General features: G+C 40.0%; 1 protein-coding gene across 1 annotated transcript; it reads right to left on the bottom strand.

The window, feature by feature from the left end:
- Nucleotides 1–1,046: 1,046 nt before the first annotated feature.
- Nucleotides 1,047–20,493, bottom strand: lonp2 (lon peptidase 2, peroxisomal). Its single transcript, XM_027161249.2, has 15 exons — nucleotides 20,011–20,493; nucleotides 17,424–17,658; nucleotides 16,207–16,338; nucleotides 15,859–15,981; nucleotides 15,603–15,766; nucleotides 14,773–14,867; nucleotides 12,093–12,351; nucleotides 8,716–8,857; nucleotides 6,677–6,827; nucleotides 6,246–6,372; nucleotides 5,688–5,815; nucleotides 4,178–4,296; nucleotides 2,894–3,101; nucleotides 2,545–2,735; nucleotides 1,047–1,892 (listed from the first exon to the last, which is right to left on the bottom strand). Exons 1-15 carry the CDS (start codon nucleotides 20,241–20,243, stop codon nucleotides 1,668–1,670), a joined length of 2,532 nt encoding a protein of 843 aa, XP_027017050.2. The 5' UTR covers nucleotides 20,244–20,493; the 3' UTR covers nucleotides 1,047–1,667.
- Between the last annotated feature and the right edge of the window lie 359 nt (nucleotides 20,494–20,852).

Raw genomic sequence — 20,852 nt, 5'->3', positions numbered from 1 at the left:
GTGGTTTCATCCCACCTCCCAAAAACAGGATGGTTTGGCTCAAAATCGAATAGTTAAATGGCCTTAAAAAAATGGTACTACAGCAAAATAACTGTGATATGGGAAAATGCTTAGTGTTATTAAAGTTCTACCCCATCAGTTAATACATAGCTTGAAAAACAGCATTTCTAGGAGTGAAGGCTACTATTAATACAGGTACTGTACTGTTGTGTTGGTTAGTCCTGTGATACTGGGTTATATGAACATTTAGTTCAGGATTGTAATGCTGTGGCAAATGTAGACAAAGTTCAGAGACTTTCAGCCTCGCTTTGGGAAGAGGCAGTAAACAGGAGTGGGGATATGTGAACTTGGTGTACATCCATAAAACTGTAGTTGGTTGCTTGCCTGTCTCCTCGATTCCCTTCTACTCGTTCGGTTCATGACTCAGAAACCGTACAAATCTGCAATGTTTAAGGATGTACCAATGTATAAGATGAACTCAGGCTTCCAGACAAACGCAGGAGCTTCACTGTGGGGTTGGGTATATGGGCACAAATTTTAAAAAAAGTATGGAAGAATTCATGTGATGAGCTAAAACTAAGTTATGTACGAGTGCTATAGTGAATTCATTAAAGTGACACTTCAGATGTGACATCAGGTAAGACTTCTATATGGTCAGTAGAGCATGAACTGTATACTGGTCAAATGAACAATAATGACTTTACTGACTAAAGTTACTGAGCAATCTTCTGGCAATTTGTCTTCACTGCTCAGTTTATTGTGGCTGACCGAAAGGATTCATGAGCAGCTCAATCCAAACATTTGACTTTCCAGCCAGATTAGACTGGACAAACCTGGATAGAGAAGCAAGTGTCCATGAAGATGGGGAATAAAAGTAATTACTTCAAGTCAGTCAAAATAGGCAAGGAAAGGTAGTATTTACCATCATTCTTTACACTGACTTCATTTTTATTCACTGCTGGTGAGAAATTGTGTCTTAAACCTTCAGAGTTTACAGAGCACTAAAGACATATCACCAACATTATAAAATAATCTGGGGCAAAATGTAGTATTCACAGTAGTCTTTATTTTTAATCAAAAAGATAGTAATACATCGTTTTCACAGCTGTTCCACTTTACTTTTCAAACATTAAGTGATGCAATAACAAGCTACTGGACATTACATTTCAGATCAGAAATTATAACCAGGTTCAGTGACTTGTTCCCTCAAACGTAGCAGAGGATTTCTAATTAGTAACAAACGTACTTTAACACCATTATTAAATATAAAATTAGTGTAGATGCAGCAACAGTCCTCACAGTAAAAGTCTGCGAGCTTCTGTTTCCAAATCAGCAATGATGTACATACCTGTATAAGACCCGCTGTTTATGTTTATGTGCAGGTTGGTATGTTCATAGCATGAAATAATTCATTGTTTCAAATCAGAATTCTGATATCGGTGCATCGCTAAACATGAAGCTTTCTGTTCAAGTGGAATTGAAATAAATTCTATTATTAATCACACACTATATCTAACAAAACGGATTTTGAAATAGAAATAAGTAGAGTTTCTGAACTACATTAGCTGAACCTGATATTCACACTAATGCCTTCAGTTTCAAAGAATCATGAAGTGGTGATGTTTGTGAGAGAGAGTGAGAGAGCGGAAGGCACAGTGTTGGCAGTTTCAGAGCTTGCTGCTAACCTGTGGATGTGTTACAGTTGCAGTAGGGAAACCACCATCAAAGGCAGCGTTAAGAACCTCGTTTAAAGTACTAGCTGGGACGAAGTCCAATTCGGCACGGATGTGGGCTGGAACCTCCTCTAGGTCCTTTTCGTTACGTTTGGGGAGGATGACACGCTTGAGACCAGCACGGTGAGCTGCCAGGACTTTATCCTTAATGCCACCCACCTGACGAAAGAGCAGGTACAGAGCATGATTTCACTATGACATGACTTACTGCTCTAATAAAAGAACAGCATTCATATTAATTAGTGGGTAAATAAGGTTACTGCATATAATAAGTAAAAGAGTTATATGCGCTCTTTGCGACGTAATTTATTTTACTTGGTTTTAGCAGTGTTTACATGTAGCTGCTTGTTCCTGGTTAAGAAATGCAGACACGGTCTACAATCAGAAGGAGTACTGTGTGCTATAGTCACAGCAGCAAGATGTGTTGTACCACTGGGAAGCACTTCTTTCTTTTAAATGAAAAAAAAAAAAGTACACTATATGGCCAAGCATTTGTGGACACCTGACCATCGCATGCAGATGTGGACCTTCACCAAGCTGTTGCTACAAAATTAAAAGCATACAATTGTACAGGATGTCTTTGTATGTTGTACAAGTACAATATATAACCCAAATGGAAAGAATAATGTATAACAGGCAACTGGGGGGGGAAATAACCCAGGTGCCCAGTACAAGCTGTTTTTGTGTTCAGGCTATTTGTTGTTTTTTTTTGTGTGTGAATCATCCATCCCGAATGTGTAATGTTTTTGTGTGTGAGCCAACCAGGTAAGAATTCTTAAGAGTTTTCCTAAACTTCATAGTTTTCCCTCACCGGCAGTACCAGGCCTCTCAGTGTGATTTCTCCTGTCATGGCAACATCAGAGCGCACCAGACGCCCACTGAACAGAGAGGCTAGACATGTTACAATAGTAACTCCAGCAGAAGGGCCATCTTTAGTGACTGCACCGGCAGGGAAGTGTAAGTGGATGTCAGTGCCCTCAAGAGGGTCAGCAGAGCCTGCAACTACACATAAATAATCTTAAACAAAATGTGACCTCAATGCAATAAGAACAGAGAACACCAAGTGTTTATATAAACAGTAATTTCTCATTAAAAATATGTATGAAAAGGTAGCGCTGTGTGTGTGTGTGTGTGTGTGTGTGTGTGTTTTTGTGCCTTACTGTTTGTTAACTGGTAGTTCTTGGCATTGCTTCGGAGCCAGCTGATGGCCAGATGTGCTGACTCCTTCATAACATCACCCAACTGGCCAGTTAGTGTGAGCTGACCTTCACCCTCCATGCGACTGGCTTCCACAAACATGATCTCACCTCCAAGTGGAGTCCAGGCCAGGCCTATAGCCACACCAGGGAGAGTCAGGCGCTCGGACACCTACAAACACACACAGTTGCACAAGATATTCAAACTGTAAAAGCAAAAGTGACTGCATAGAAATTTGTGTTGTATATCTGACCCATCGATGACGGTGCAAGGATTTTAGAAGAAGCCTTTATTGTCACATATACAGTACATCACAACACCGTGAAATTCTTTCTACACATATCCCAGCTTTGGAAGATGGAGTCAGAGCACACACATTTACACCCATGTGGTTTATTAGTATTGTCTCACTGTTTCAGTTCTTTATGTTTGCTGGACACAGGTTTGTTGGTTATTGTCTCCACAACTTTGTCACCTGGCAATTCCCAACTACCAGGCAGCTCTCCCAATCACTACCACCAAGCAGAGAGCGTCAAGGCTAACACGTTATGCTGCCTAACATAGTGACGAAAGTGTTATCTGCCCTCTTCTGCATACTCAAGCTCAGATGCTCATTGCTTCTAGTTTGTTTCATCTTACCTTGGAAATGGGAAATTTCACACGGAATTCGAGCATTTTAAACCTCCAAGCATTCAAGCTACAAAGAAGCTCCATATCCATCTTTTGTTAGCAACAAGCTAGTCATTTACCTGTAATGAGTCATGTTTTTACTTCCTTAAATGTTGTTTTAAAGATTAAAAAAAAGTTACAGACTTAGACTTAGTTACAGATAAGCAAACATGTCTTTGTGCTAACTGACCTAAAGTAGATACTCAAACAGCATAACTCAAATAGGAATTCCGAGCTGAGGGGACATCGTCTTAGTTTTTTACTATTTGGAAATGAGAAATTTCAGCTACAAGTTTTAACCAACAGCAGTATAAATTCATCCCTAGTCTGTCAAGTGTAAACCTTCCTAAGGTTCCTGAGGTCTTACAAGGTTTTTGTGTTTTATAAGAGAATTATAGGGTAAAAACTGAAACTAACTATCAAAGGATCTCAGACATCCCCACGCAATGCAAACCTTATGCAACGGTCTGGAATGCAGAACCCCAGACAAGCAGCAACATCTGCACTCAGCTAGGACTTGGGGAAATGAAACATTTGGCCAAGAGAACGGTTTGGAACTGATTTGGCTGCATGCTAACCTCCATCTCAAAGAGCTGTGGCCCCAAAATGTCTTTGAGAGCAACGTGGTCAATGACGATGGGCATCTCTGGAGGAGCTGCCAAGTCAGAATCCCGTCCTGTCCCTGCTCGCTCCTGACCTGATGGGATAGAGAGGGAAAGAAAGGCCATGTATGAGAGTACACAGAAACCACATCAGTTTGGTTTTCCTTTAGTACATGAACATTATTTGAGGTTTTACAGGGGGTATGTATGAGACATCAGGTCAGGGGAAGAGAAGAGGGAGGGAGGAGAAGAGGGGGGCAGCACAGAGGCCCACTGAGGGGTGAGAGCAGGTGCACCTCTTATTTTCAGAGAGGGAATGTTGTAGACATGTGCGTATGCTAATCTATTGAGACTTATTAGTATGCACGTGACACTGACTACCCATAAGTCATGTGGCAATGTAATTTTTTTTAGTAGTCATTCAGTATTTGTTCACTCAGAAGAAAACAGTGAGCTGGAACAGCAGGCTCTTGTCTCTGATCACAGTCACAAAGTTGCATTCACAGTGTCAGATAGGTATGTTACTAGGAAATAGAGACAAGTTCAATTAGCAAGGCGCGAGTTAAGAGAGCCGCTCTCATTCAGTCCTTCTGTTGGCCTTTGTGGCTGGCCCATGCTGGACAGGAGGAGGAGAAGCTTAATCAATCAAGCACAGACTCCCCTGCCCCCTACTGTGTTAACTGGCACTGTGACCGCTCGACTTACACACGAGCAGCTGCACTGAGACAAGGGGAGGGTGAGGGGACACGAGGCCGGCTGTTAGCACCCTTTCCTCCCTCTAACCCGGTGCTAAAGAACCTGATGATGGGCGTGTTCGGCAAGAGTGTTTATTCATACTGGTCGAGGAAGCTTCTGCATTGTTCAGCATGTGTGAGTGCATGTGTTAAAGCATGAAATACATGACTCATTTCTGTGTGGGGGTTTTCAGGGCGCCTGTGGGTGCATAAAAAAATGTCTTAAATTGTCTGAAATGAATTTTGTACAAATTAAAATGGCTTAATTAGAGTTAAACTGTCTTAAATTCAAATTTACTGGATTTTAGACTAAAGATATTCTTAGTATGCAAATCTGGTTTTATGGGATTTCATGGGGCATTAAAAACAGACTTAAAGAGTATTAAGTATATATGCAGACAATGAGCCTCTGTGAACATGAAGAAATTTCATTGTGCAAACTGCTGTTTAGTAGCTGAACATGTTTTTATGTGAGGTGTGGTGTGTGGGACTGACCAGCTCAGCAGTCTTTGTGCCACTACGCACTAAAGCATTGACTGTGCACACAAACACATATACACACACACACACACACACACATACCCATACACACACACACACACACACACACACACACACACACACACACACACACACATACCCATATACACACACACATACACACACACACACACACATACACACACATACACACACACAATAATAAGCCATAAATCTTATTATTAGCATTAGAAACTGCTTCAGAATCGTACCTGCTCCAGATTCACTGGACAACTCTGATCTTGACAACTTATGACCTTCTGCCACCTTCACAGCCACTGCTCGACAGATGGCTCCAATCTTCCTCTCTAAAGAGCGCACACCAGCTTCCCGCGTGTACCTAAACATTCACACACATTCAGACACGTTTGCTTTTTTTTTATATTTATTTCATGTCAGAAGACACTGCAATAACTAAATTGTAATAATCTGACAGCATGCAACTCTTCTCCCTGTGATCATCATCCTTATTAGAACACCAATGCATTGTAAATCAGCTAGGATCTACCCAGAACCCTTGTTGGCTTTGGTTTTATTCTGCACATTCAGACTCACTGCCAAGTTGACTCATTAATTGCTAATAGTGTAGCAGCAGGGAGATGAGTGTGTGGGTGGGGATGTGCTACAATTTCTTTATGTCTGTCTGCCTCTGAGTCAACCTGCTGACCTGATTTATCTGTCTGGATACAGTAATCCCTCAATTCTGTTCTATTTCGCATGTGTGCACGTGGGTGAGTGTGTAAATAAGAGAAAGAAGGTTGCACATTTACTTGCTGATGATTTCTTGTGTGGTGTCTTGAGGGATCTGCAGCTGCTGAGGAGTGAGGCCATGCTGCTCGAGCTGATGGGGGATCAGGTGCCGATGAGCGATTTCCACTTTCTCCTCCTGTGTGTATCCTTCAATGGTCACACACACAAAGTACACAAAGCATGACACAATTATCCATTCACGCTATTACAAAGCCATGCACCTACTAGGCAGCATCACTAAAACGTGCTCACTGTTGTGAAGATCAGTAATCAATATAGCAAAGACCAGTCAGTCATTCACAAATGTTAGAGATTTAAGCACTTATGTACGTCGCTCTGGATAAGGGCGTCTGCCAAATGCTGTAAATGTAAATGTAAATGTAAATAAGGAAAGCTCTCATTACACTGACACCCCTTACACTACTATGACTTTTCACCCATGAACTCTGACCTGGCACATGCAGAACCTCCATTCTGTCCAACAGAGCAGGGGGGATGGTTGCTGTGGTGTTTGCTGTGGCGATGAAGAGGACTTGTGAGAGATCGAAGGCCACATTAAGGTAGTGGTCAGTAAAACTGTGGTTTTGTTCAGGGTCCAGAACCTGATTACCAGCAGAGAGAAAGAGATATAATGCTTAAACAGAACACAAAACACCGTTTTCTGTAAAACTATGAACCTAGTTACATATTTTATGATAGCTGAGATGATTTGCAATGAAGATGCTGAAAGCCAAACTATTCAGACAACAGAAGCCCAAATGGCCTTGATATTCCTGACTCCTGGGGAGGACAAGTGGACAGTTAGGGCAACTGCATCACCATTACAGTGGGCAACAACAGCATTCTTCACTTATGAAGATGGATCAGACAGACAAATTAACATTGTACTTTTGTTTGACCGCTTTCATTAAACATACATTACACATTAAACAAGCATTCGGTGAGCTGCAGTGACGTTACTGTTAAAGGGCCAAGTACAATGACAAGACAAAAATTAAAATATAAAAAAAACATACAAAAGGAAGCAATAAACAATAGAAGGCTGAGCAAATGTGCACCACATATGTTTAGGAAACATTTTAGTCCAGTTATGCTGTTTAAACTATTTTGAGACATTAAAGATTTTGAGATTTTGAGCAGTTTGAGAATTGGAATGGCACAACGATGCCTTTTAGCGTTCCGATTTTTTTCTTATTCAGTGTTGGTTTAACGGTCAGTCTCTCCTGAGCAGATACCGGACACTGCATACGTTTTGGTATGAACCGGCATGTGCTGTATGTCCTTCATTGAGAATTTGAAGGCTTCAGCACAGAGAAGTTGGTGTTGAATATATAATGAACTCCGATGATGAGCTAATTTATGAGTTCCGCAGGCGCTCCTGGTTACACCAAACTGACTGGATATGACTGTAGACAGGACAGTATATATACAGTATATATATTCACACTCTCTGGTGTCACCCTAATGAGCATGAGTTCCCTTTTGAGCCTGGTTCCTCTCAAGGTTTCCTCCTCATACCAGCTAAAGGACATTTTTCTTGCCACAGTCACCTCAGGCTTGCTGATCAGGGATAAATATAAATAAATTTAAGTTCATTAAAAGATGCTTTGAGACAATGTCCATTGTTAAAAGCACTATACAAATCAAATTTAACTGAAGTGAACCAGCAGCCAAAAGAAAGGCACAGTTCTCATACTACACAATGTTCCAATACATGTCCATGTGCTATGGGAAAAGGCACTTTCAGTAAGCTTACTAAATGTTCTCTGATATTAATCCATAATCATGTGATTGTGATGGTATACGTCTTGTGATGTTTACATGAGCTGTTTTGTATAACTAAGGAGAGATTTTGAAACAAAAAAAAAAAAAAATGGTGTTTGGCCTTGCTTACAGGAGCGAACAGGTAGATAATACTATCAGTGAAGTATCAGCAAAACACACCAGGCTGCTGTAAGTCCTGCATATGTTGTTGTCACACACACACACACACACACACACACACACGAAACAAGATACTACATGCAGTGCAGTGTAGGCCTGTCCACGTACAGAGGCACTAAAGCCCTAAATGTTTCCAGCTGATGAAATGACAGTCAGTAAGCACGCACTCTCTTTGGTCTCTTCATGTGGCACACCAAATGAGAGACATAATTAACACTGCATCCAGAGAATTTCCAGGAAGAAGGATGCTAACACGCCGGTGGCCTGGGTCACATTGGGACAGAGGGACACAGCCTGTGTAAGGTTACCATGCCATGGTCAACACACTGCTGTTTTTACAGTGCAACCACATGCCTCTTTTATTATCATCTCCCAGGTCATAGCTCCATTTTCAGCCTGAGAATGTACAGCTTTGTTTTCTTGTTGACGTCTTTATTTTAGCGTCCACCTCCAAAATGATTTTTCTTTTGCTTAAGTAAGCGAGAGAGAAATCTACTACTACAAACTATTGGATCAGAGCAGGGCAGGGTTAAAAGGACCTCTCACCTCCAACAGGGCAGCAGCGGGGTCTCCCTGCAGGCTCTTGCCCAATTTGTCCACTTCATCCAATAAAAATACAGGATTGTTAACGCCGACAGTCTTCAGGCCATTGATGATGCGTCCAGGCATGCTGCCCACGTAGGTTCGCCTGAGGATAAAGAGAGGATAATGCAAGGTTAGGTTGTGTGGGATGGCAGGAGGGGCAGGAGTGGGAGAGATACATTAGAGGTAATTGGAAATAGTGCTATAAGGACCAGTGCTTCGACCTAATAGGAACACATTTAGCATGTTTGGCAAGCCTTCAAGCTTACAGAGAATTAAATACAGGATAAGCATGTAGGAGAAAAGACAAAACCAAGATGAGTAAGGCATGGATTTCCTCCTACTCGTCTAGCTCACAGGGAGCTGATTAGCTTAAGACTATGTAGGGGAAACATATTATGACATAATTGCAGACATGAGAAGGAAGTGCTGATGATATTACTGTAGAGTAATAACTCTTACAAAACATTGGTTGAGTGTGTACTACAGATCTTCATGCTCTGAAATACCCTTTGAGAATCACCCTGCATTAACACAGGACAACTGCTACAGTACACGAGGTTTGCTACACAACTAATTTATCCTGTTCACACTCAAGCTGGATCTGGAGCCTATCCTGGAAACACTGGGCACAAAGCAGAAATACACCCAGTCCATGGCAGAGCAACATGCAAACAGACACATTCAGATGTCGGGGACATATAGACAGTCGTGTCCATAAGTATTTGTATAGTGACATAATTTTTCCTTAAATGTTGGCTTCATTTTGTGTACTCACCCAAAGGATTTTAAAGGAAACAGTCAAGGTGTGATTAAAGTGTAGACTTTAAGTGTCATTTCAACGGAATGAACAAAAATATTGCATTAACTGTTTAGAAATGATAGCCATTTGTATTACAGCAATAGTCATGTAACCCAACATTTTCACAGGCACAAAAGTAATTGGAGGATTGACTGACTGGTGTTTCCTTATTATTTCAGGACAAATTAAAGGAGAAGAAAAGGTCTGAAGTTGTTGAATTTGGTAGCTCTGAAGGGGAATTCTCAACACACTATCCAAAGAGGTTTGGATGCAAGTGAAGAAGGCCATCATAAAGCTGAAAAACAAAATCAACAACCTGTGTTTACTGATGATGTGACTGCTGATACAAGTAGCAGGATTCTGTGTCTAGGGCTTCTTTCTGCTCAGATTCAAATGCTGCAAAACGGATAAGACAAAACTTCACAGTACAGATGAATAATGACGCAAAACGCAGGACAAAAGCAACCCAAAAGCTTCCTAAGCCAAAGATACAAAATCTTCTTAAATGGCCACCTTACCTCAACTCAACTGAACATGCTTTTCACTTACTGAACAAAAAACTGAAAGCAGAAAATCTCACAAACAAGCAGCAACTGAGCAGAAGACTGCTGTAAAGAGCTGACAAAGCATCTAAAGGGAGTAAACCCCTGGAATTAAAGCTGAAAGTCTACACTTCAATCCCAACTTGATTGCTTCATTTCAGATTCGTTGTGGTGGTGTACAGAAGCAAACGTATGGAACTTGTGTCATTGTCCAAATGCTTATTTACCCAACTGTAGAAACCAATCCATCTACTGGCAAGTTTTCAGTAGGAGAGAGGAAACTGGAGAATCTTAAATAAAATAACATAAGTGCTGGGGTTTAATAGATGAAAAATTGTGTTTGAGGACTTTTGTTGTAATGCTGGGGAACTTAGGACAGGGACTTGTCCTAACCTGCAGGCCTTGATGTCATGTAATCCTGTCTGTCTCCTTAGTGACCAGAGATCAGACAAAACATCAAAAGATGACCTCATAGTGTAGCTTGGAGTGCCGAAGCTCAGGTTCCCTCGCATTACTCAAGGCAATAAGTAATGTCTCAAAGGCTTCGGCCTACACCTGGCTTCATCCATGTAACCAGCAAAAAGGAGTTAAAGATAATGACATTCCTCTGCCAGCAGAACTACATTAACTTTTATTTTATTGGAGTATGGAACTATTCAAACGTCCATTTAAACTCGGATTAAGGACTGCAGAAGTAACTCCAGGTGCAGACCCTATTTATTCATAGAGCATGTATAAGCCATTGACTATAGATTCACATTTAGTATAGATTTCAGAAAAAGGATCTTGGGATAGTCCTGGGCAGTAATAGCAACAAATCAGACCTTGCAGCTGATATCTGATGCCCTTGGAGTTTATCTATCATTTTCCAAAAGTCCTCCGTTAGTCATAATCTGTCTACACAGTTTTTTGGCTTTGCACTAGGTTCCTGGTTAAAAACATTCATCTAAGTGATAAAGCATTTTCTTTTGTATTACAACAGATATTTAAGGGAAAAGGTCTCAGTCAGTGTTAGCAGATGGTTGAGAGATGGGAGATAACTTGCTTAGCTCTGGTTGTATTAGTTGTCTCCATGTGCTACGGCTGTAGCAATGCATTTAGTTTCTATAAATGATATGCCATATAAACGGTGTCTAATAATGCAGCACTGTGAGGAAGAACAGTGTGTGAGAGGATTAAAAATGAACCCAAGATAACATGACTAGAACCTTAACTTGTGAGCAATATGTAGTGTACTTGATGCAGTGCTCAGTGCTTGCTGAATAGAAGTGCTCTCATAGATGACAGCGTGATCTTTTTCCTGTTCCACACACTAGGTGCAGTTCAGGTTACCACTGGCTCATTTTTTAGCCACCATGATCACAGATCCTCTGTGAGCTCCAGTCAGCCATCATTACACACTCTATTAAAGACGCTGTTTAAACATCATGAGACGTCTGTTCAGGTTACTTGCACTAGAAGAAGATAGTGTAAAACCACATACTCATTGTTTCATAGTGTCCAGTCTGCAGTCTACTTTTCTTTGTGCACTATCATTAATAGTGTAATAAATCCAGATCACCAGAATTATCTGTTGTCTGTTCATCAGAGGAACAACATACACTAGGTTTGAATTACATACTGTAGTATGATGGGATATCAGATGTCGGTACAAATAAGTGTAAACAAGCACTATATCTGACCAATACCTGATACCTGTAACAGTACTGATTCATCCCTAGTCATTTATGTTGGAGAATGTTAATGAAAATCAGAAGACATCCAAAGGGAAAAAGGCAGGGTCATTATTATGAAAAAGATGTGTGTTGTGTATTTTAAATAATTAACCCTGAATATATTGCAACCAAGTCTTTCATGTCTAGTAACTCTGAATAATGCTTCGATTATTTTAACACCCTTAATTTCAGAAAATAATTATAATAAACCTGCTATATATATATATAAAATTTTGCAGATGGAATAAAAATACTTTGCTTTAGAATAGTAGGAGTGTGTACCTGTGTCCACGGATATCTGACTGGTCACACACCCCTCCCAGGGCAATACGGTGAAACTCCCTGCCCAGGGTTTTGGCAATGGAGCGACCAACACTAGTTTTTCCCACACCCGGAGGCCCCACGAAGCAAAGAATAGGACCTTTAAGAGAGCTCTTGAGCTGCCGCACTGCAAGATACTCCAGCACCCGCCTCTTCAGCTTTTCTAGAGCATAGTGATCATTGTCCAGAAGCACCCGTGCAGCACGAATGTCTAGGCAGTCTGAACAGAAAGCAAGCAGTCATAAATTATAACAGTAATAACATTACAGCAAATCAGTGTTCACTCTATACACACGTGTGTATACACACACACACACACACACACACACTGAGCTGAACGGAATCTGGGCATTCTGTCAGCGAACTATGAATCATCACCAGCTCATATAACAGAAAGCACACACAAACACACACACAGCTTTCCACACAAGGCAACTTAACCAGGGTAGAGAAACTGTCTGAAGTGCCTTTGTATATAAATCAGAAAAAAGTCATCAATAAACAACATGCCCCATCTTTAAAGAAAGCAGGACAAACATTTCACTATATGATTCTGATCATACAGCCTATACGGCTCTCTATTGCATACACATGACAATCTCCCCTGTGTCATCTTCCTCCTAAGGGCCGATGCAAATCTACAGTGTTCTTTGTACAGTGTTCTTTGTACAGTGTTCTTTGTACAGTGTTCTTTGTACAGTGTTCTTTGTACAGTGTGTGTGTGTGTGTGTGTGTGTGTGTGTGTGTGTGTGTGTGTGTGTGTGTGTGTGTGTGGGTGGGTGGGTGTGTGTGTGTGTGTTTTTGGGGGCATCAGTCATTGATGGGGAATAAAAAATATACACAAATTTTTCCATAGCCATTGACATTACATTCGTCATACTGAGATTACAACAGCTCACATAATGATCATATATCCAATCAAGGGATACATTGTTTTTATTAGCCTCTGAGATACAAAATATCTGAACTTTCCATATAATAAATCTGAATCCTTCCTTGCAGAGTCATCCAGTGTGTATATGAAATTAGGACAATTTACTGTCTGCATTATTTTTTTTTAAGAATAAAGGCATATGGTATCAATCAGCAAGTTACATATCAATCAGTCACCAGTTGCACAACATCACAAATGTCTGGTGGATAGCAGCCAAGGAAAAACTGCTTCTATTGTCTTTTTCTGTAGTAAACAGCGTACTGTAATGTAGGAAAGCGCTCCCCCTTGTGGACACCGGGCACAGTGCAGTAATACAGCAGGCAAGATAATCACAGCGCAATTCATTTTATGACAATTATTGTATTAAAAATATCCCAATATTGTAATTTTTTTTGCAAACTATCACATAACAGCTGTTATAATATAGCTATTATATATTAAAAATAATTATAATCCAATAGCTTGATTATCCAATTAGCTTGATTAAGAGCAAAATGAACCTAAGAAACTTAGCAAATTCCATAGATTTGCTAAATTTAATCCAGCAAAAATATGACCAGAAATAACAGATAAAGAGGACAAATTTTATTTTGTTATACTTTAAAAGTACAACATATGTAAGGTACCATTCTATAATATATTCTTAATATGATGTCAACTAACACACAAAAACATCATATCACAACTGTTCAAGTCTTAAATCATAAAAATATCAAACAAACAAACAAACAAACAAACAGATAAAGAAAGAAAGAAAGAAAGAAAGAAAGAAAGAAAGAAAGAAAGAAAGAAAGAAGTAAAATTATATACAGTGACATCTTGCAAGAAGATTTATTTAACATTTATAGAAAGAGTCTCCACTGTCAGTGCTTTCTATCTGTTAAAGCTGTTACAGCTTTATGTTTTCCACAATGGAATCAAAAACATGCCGGGTTCAATCTTTAAATAATAGACAAGTGTTAGGTTTGTCAAACAATTGTTCATTTTGTTAGTTTTGTCAAATTGCTGTGCTGTAAGATGAAAACACGTATTATTGGAAAATTAAAGCATCATTGATTATTTTCCTATAACAGAATATTCTGCTGTTCTCTTCCTCACATAATCCACTGAAATCACATTATAATAAAGAACCTGCTTCAGCCTGCTAAAAAACTGAAGACTGGGTGGAAATTCATCTTTCAGCAGGACAATGGCTTAGGAACAAAAAGATAAATATCCTACAGCGGCCAAGTCAAAGTCTAGATCTCAATTCTATTGAGAATCTGTGACACGATTTGAAAATTGCAGCACACAAGTGTAACCCAACCAATCTGAACAACCTGGAGAGAATCTGACAAGAAGAATGGGCCAAAATCCCTTCATCACTGTGTTCAAAGCTGGTACATATGTATCCCAAAAGACTTAATGCTGTTATTGCAACACAAGGTGGCTCGACCAAATATTAATATGTGGGGGATGAATAATTAAGCAAGCAAAATACTCAAGTTTCTTTTTTTTACTAAAAATATTTCCCAACAAAAACACAATGTCACCTTCCAATAATTGATTTTGGGTTTCATTGTTTTCAAATAAAATATCTAGCAGAATGAAATGTCAGTGCACAGTTTATAATTTGATAATAAGAGACAATTGGTCAGGGGTCGGAATACTTTTGCAAGGCACTGTATATGTGTGTATATATACATACATAAAATAAATAAAACTCACCTTTGGTGCTTTTATTCCATGGCAGTTCCACCATGAGCTCCAGGTAGTTGCGGGTGAGAGCGTACTCTGGCATGGACTGGGGCATTTTCTTCAGACTGCATACAAATGCAGAAGATTAGCGTACTAAAATTCTCAAGCAGAGAATAAAAAACAAGCCTGCCACCAAGTTATGGAAAAAAGACTTTTAATCATGTTCTCTAATACACACCTGTGTTTGACTCAATGTGAACTGATACCCAATTACATTTAAGCTTGAGAAAACAGTGGAAAATGTGGCAGTGGCACCAATTTCATCTCAACAACAAAGAGTATATTCATCTTATCCTACTGATGTGTTGCTTTACATACAGCCCGAGCCATTTACACTCTTTACACCAAGTAATATTGCATCATGAAAAGTTACTGGATGTGCCAACTACACATCGGGTACACAGCGCTAATCTAAATAATACACATACCAGTGAACATTTCACTAGTATCAGATGCCTATTACCCCACGCCTAATACAAGTAAACATCACAGTCCTACCCACAACTGTTTTCTTATATATACTGGTTGTAGAACTTTAATTTGTATAAGACAGGAAATAAGCAAAACAGAAAGAAAAAGAAATGTTTTATTAGATCATATTGTTGTCATGAAATTGGTCTCAGTAGCTTTTTGTACAAAAGATTTCATCGTGTTATTTATTTATTAGCTTTTTTTTTGAGTGAGAGTTCATTGTGTCTTGTGTATACAGTTCAGAAACCTTTCTTAAGCCACTAAGTGTGTATTGCTGTGTCATTTTGTACAATTCTAGCATGAAGCAGAAACAGAAGTGCTGTACATACCGCTTGAGTTCTTTTAAACATACACGTAGGGCTGACTCAGGCATTGCTGCCTCATTCACCTTCCTCTCCAACACAGCCATGTCATCACCCTCCTCATCCTCACCCTCCTCATCAAGAGAGAACTGACGGCCAGGGAACGCACCACCTTTGCGGATAACCAGTACCTGGAGGACAAAACATTTACATGGCATGACATCAGTGGGCAAAATCAAAGGTGATGAGATATAAAGTATACAGTGAGCACTAACAGAACTACCCTCTTTTCATCATCAGGTTTGGGTTTACGAGTCTTCTGCAGCAGTTTGAGGCCCTCGATCTGTCTGGTAAGCAGTGGAAGAGTCTTCTTAAATCGCTCCTCCAGATCTACTGCATTCAGGACCTAACATCAAAACATAAAACTAAGAATTTCGAACAAAGACAAGTAATAATATATACAAGAAATGATAAATGAATGAGAATTCAGTGCATACTAAAAAGTGAGGAAAATGAAATCACAGCAGAACATATTATCTGGTAAAACCTAATATTTAGCTTGCCCAATGCAAAAGGATACTCAAAGCAATTTGAATTTACAGACACGGTGTGGAGAAAAAAACAAACATACCTGGAGCTTCTCTGTGTTGGAGGTGCGGATCATTGCGGCAAGCACGTCAGGCAGGGTTTCTCTGGGCAGGCTATCGAGCAGCCGCCTCAGCTTCGCTACTACGGGCACTGATATATCTAACATTCCCACTAACTGTACATACAAAATGAAATTTAAAAAGTATGCCATGAGAAATATTCTTCAAATGTACATAACTGAGTTAGATGGATTAGACTGCTAATGATTTGATGTTTTCGTTGCCAAGACAACAAATCCACAAGCTCAACCCTGTACCAGAGCAGGCTTACACAAATGGAAAATAAGATCTGATCACTCATTTACAAGCTGTAGTATAATATTTTTGGCTTGTGTGTACCAAGAAGCACCGCTCTCTGGGTGGGAGGAATTAAATTCTGTGTGTATATCAGAAAAACTCTAGCCAATTGTGGGAGCCTGTGAGCTCATGTATGCAGAAGAGGGCGCTTTCCTCCAAGTGTTCAGTGCCCTGTGATGCACCATGAACAGCTAAAAACTGTGTCAGAGAAAACTGCTCTCCCCAGCTGGTAACAATCATGGGATAGGGAGAGTAAGCTAATGGCTGGGATTTGGAAAGTCCAAATTGGAAAGAAAATGGGAAAAGATACACATCAGTGACTTGGGTAATAGATAGCAAACAGTATATTTATATCTATATTATACATATACTTTTACATATACAGTACATATGTTTTTTTTTTTTACTTTCATATGACTCTACAGTCATAACTGGGAATAAATAAACTTATTTTATTTTGCCTTATCATGCGGAAATTGGTGCAAAATAAACAAAAATGTAGAAGAAAAAACATCTAATCAAATGCCAACTTGAGATGACAAAAAGTAAATCACACAGTAAGGTGAGCATTATTGTTTTTAACATATTATGGCTTTATATCATAAATCTCTTTTCTAGGCCTTTGTGCCTTTCTTTACCATTAACCAACTGATTTGTTGCTGATTGTAGGTCAGAATCATGGCTCGGGTATCTCCATATTGCTATATATTAATCAAAACATCAGCTACAACTAAGTACAAGCTTGACCGGATAACAGAGAAGAAGCAAAAGAGAAATGAGGCATAAGGAAACAGCACAGACCCGATAAAAGGAATTAATGTGTGTGTGTGTGTGTGTGTGTGTGTGTGTGTGTGTGTGTGTGTGTGTGTGTGTGTGTGTGTGTATACCCCCACACCCACGCCACCTGTACTGCAGCCTGGTAGAACTTTTGAGAAAGTTCTCCTAGGTCTCCATCCAGCTGCTGTCCCTCTGTGTACTGCTCCAGCTTGTCCAGCTGTTCCACCAAAGCCAAAGGGAAAGGTCTCTCCCTCATCAGCTGCGTCACACGGAAGCGGCACAAACCCGTGATGAGCAGCGTGTAGTGTGGCTTTGGCCAGTTACTGCCCACTACCTGGACTGCTAAGCCTGCTGTGCCAATGCTGCAAGAACACAAGGCATCATGACTGCACTGATTTACATGGACTGATTCTCACCATATTTATAAGCCATATAGCTTCTCTTCAAAGTGGAAAACAAACAGAATCACAGATCTGAGGCTTAAAAAAAGATTTCAGAATTTGGACATTTGGGAAAAATATTTTTCATAAAGATTCAGTATAATCATTTTATATATAATAAGGTGTAACATTTTGTATAATAATATAATCAACTTAATATTATACTATTTGGATATTATAGTGTTTACTGTTCTTTTTGCATTTATATACACAACATGGAATCCAGCTCTTGTACTTCAAAGTGACCTGAATACCGAAGTTATGTGGGTTAGCAAGATTTATTGAACTAATAAGGAACAGACATAATGCTGGAGCTTTCAATAGCAGGTTCTTCTGATAGGTGGAACAAGACTGTGGTCTTCATTGTAAATTATCTGCTCAAACAAAAATGTGAAGATGTGAAGGAAACAAGTTATTATTCCAAATACCTCTGCAAGTCTGGCATAAGGTACACGTTCAAGGACACGGGAGAACAACAAACATAAACACTCTCACTCTCTCTCACTCATTTTCTACCGCTTATCCGAACTTCTCGGGTCACGGGGAGCCTGTGCCTATCTCAGGGGTCATCGGGCATCAAGGCAGGATACACCCTGGACGGAGTGCTAACCCATCGCAGGGCACACACACACTCTCATTCAATCACGCAATCACACACTACAGACAATTTTTCAGAGATGCCAATCAACCTACCATGCATGTCTTTGGACCGGGGGAGGAAACCGGAGTACCCGGAGGAAACCCCCGAGGCATGGGGAGAACATGCAAACTCCTCACACACAAGGCGGAGGCGGGAATCGAACCCCGGCCCTGGAGGTGTGAGGCGAACGTGCTACCCACTAAGCCACCGTGAGCCCAAAAACATAAACATTACTGTTCAAAGGCAATAAATTGGAAGTGTGGAAAACAGTAAATATTCACAAAATCTCTCAACCACTGAGTGATACTGACAAAACCATAGCCTGTAGAAAAGTGAGCATCAATCTAAAAACAAAATGTCATTTTTTGTTTAAACAATAATGTTCAAACACATTATTCTGCATTCCAATACAACATGTTGTTGTTGACAGATATTGTAGATTACAAATTTTCATAGCATGATTTAGGAAGCAGCATCTGCATATTGGAGCTGTTTTAGTTCAATCTTTATTCCCTGGATTCTTACAATGAATGTCACTAAAGTGCAGAAGAATTATGAGGTGATTAGAAAATAAATCGCTCTGTTATCTCTGGCTAATGATCAATTCAAAGCAGCAAATCTCTAACCCACCACACTGCTAACATACAACTAACAATAACATGGAAAATAATATTTAAACCTTCCTCAAAAACACCACAGTTTTGATTCAACAATGATTCAATTTTCTCATTTTTTTATTTGAAAGACTAATAGACGCTGTCAAACGGTATTAAGCAAACTGGTACAAAACACTGAGCAGACTGTGTATTATGCTTGGTATCTGTCAGCGCATAGGATAGAGCACAATCTGGCAACCAGCTTCAGGAAAACAAGGTTAAAGTCCTCAAAGATAATTCTAGAAAAATCTGCCCTCTTTCTCACCTGTGCATCAGTGAGGCAAGATCCATAAATGACAATGTTCAGTATTGTCCCCCAAATACACAATTACTAAATAACAACCTAACGTCACTTCTAACAGTAAATTTAATACAAGTAATAATATATAAATATAAGTAAGTCACAATTAGATGTTGCTACACTGTACCTCTGTTTACTTGTGAGACAGTGAGAATTTGCTAGCTGTGTTACTTGTGCTACCTATGCCAGCTGTACTAACTGTGCTACCTGTACTAACTGTGCTACTTGTACTACCTATGACAGCTGTACTAACTGTGCTACCTGTACTAACTGTGCTGCCTGTGCCAGCTGCACTAACTGTGCTACTTGTGCTGCCTGTGCCAGCTGCACTAACTGTGCTACTTGTGCTGCCTGTTCCAGCTGTACAGTGCTAGCTGTGCTACCTGTACTAACTGTGCTACTTGTACTACCTATGACAGCTGTACTAACTGTGCTACCTGTACTAACCGTGCTAGCTGTGCCACTTGTGCTACATATGCCAGCTGTACTAACTGTCCTACCTGCACTAGCTGTGCTACTTGTGCTGCCTGCGCCAGCTGCACTAACTGTGCTACTTGTGCTGCCTGTTCCAGCTGTAAGTGCTAGCTGTGCTACCTGTACTAACTGTGCTCGCTGTAATACCTGTGCTAACTCTGCTACTTGTGCTAGCTGTACTAACTGTGCTAGCTGGGATTTACCTGTGTAAAGACGGGAGCTCCTCGCTGTCGTGCTCCGGGTCTCTGGTGTTGGGAATCACTCCTATAATAGTGCTTTTCAGTGAGGTCCCCTTCAGCAGCCTGCTCTTCACCAGCTGCATGTTTCTCGCCGAGTCGATGCTAATTCTCACCGTGGAGCCCGGCAAAAGAACCCCTTCATGAGTTAGTAATAAAGGCAAACGGCTGGGTATCTGAATCCCACCACTGGAAGACATCGCCAAGTGTTTATTTGCACTTTGTTTAGAAAGAACAAACCGTATTTATCTTCGGGTAAACAACGAGTGACAGCTCGTCAGGTGAGGAGCAAAGGCGAATCAAAATCGCGAAGTACGGCACACACAGTGGGACAAACCTGTAACTTTCGGGTAAGGCCACTTTGTTTGAATTTCTGAACTATCTAACTATAACGCGAAGAGAGGCTCATTCATCTAAACATGGCATTGTATCATTTGTCCTGCTTCTGTGGTTTCCTAGCTTTCATACAATGCTGGCAGAAAACTGGCATAGGGTCAACAGTAACGTAAAACCAAACCTAGATATAAATTAAAGTTCACATATTAGTTAATGCCTCGATTGTTCAATTGTATATTAATTGCATTCATGTGTTTTTATTTTATTTATGTGTGTTGTGTAGGTTTTTCCTACATGGGTCAGAAGGTATTAACTTTATTGCGTTGTGATGTGGGGGACTTTTATTTTGAAATGAGCAGAATTTGTAGACTATGTAAAGCCGATTTGTTTGTTTGTTTGTTTGTTTGTTTACAGTAATGTAACAGTCATAATGCTGGAAGTATTTTCTGACCACACTCTGTATAATATGCTAC

This window comes from Tachysurus fulvidraco, chromosome 13 (genome assembly GCF_022655615.1).
Source record: "Tachysurus fulvidraco isolate hzauxx_2018 chromosome 13, HZAU_PFXX_2.0, whole genome shotgun sequence".
NCBI lineage: Eukaryota > Metazoa > Chordata > Actinopteri > Siluriformes > Bagridae > Tachysurus > Tachysurus fulvidraco.
The sequence above is the reverse complement of the archived record's forward strand: the minus strand, read 5'-3'. Positions and strand labels throughout refer to the sequence as shown.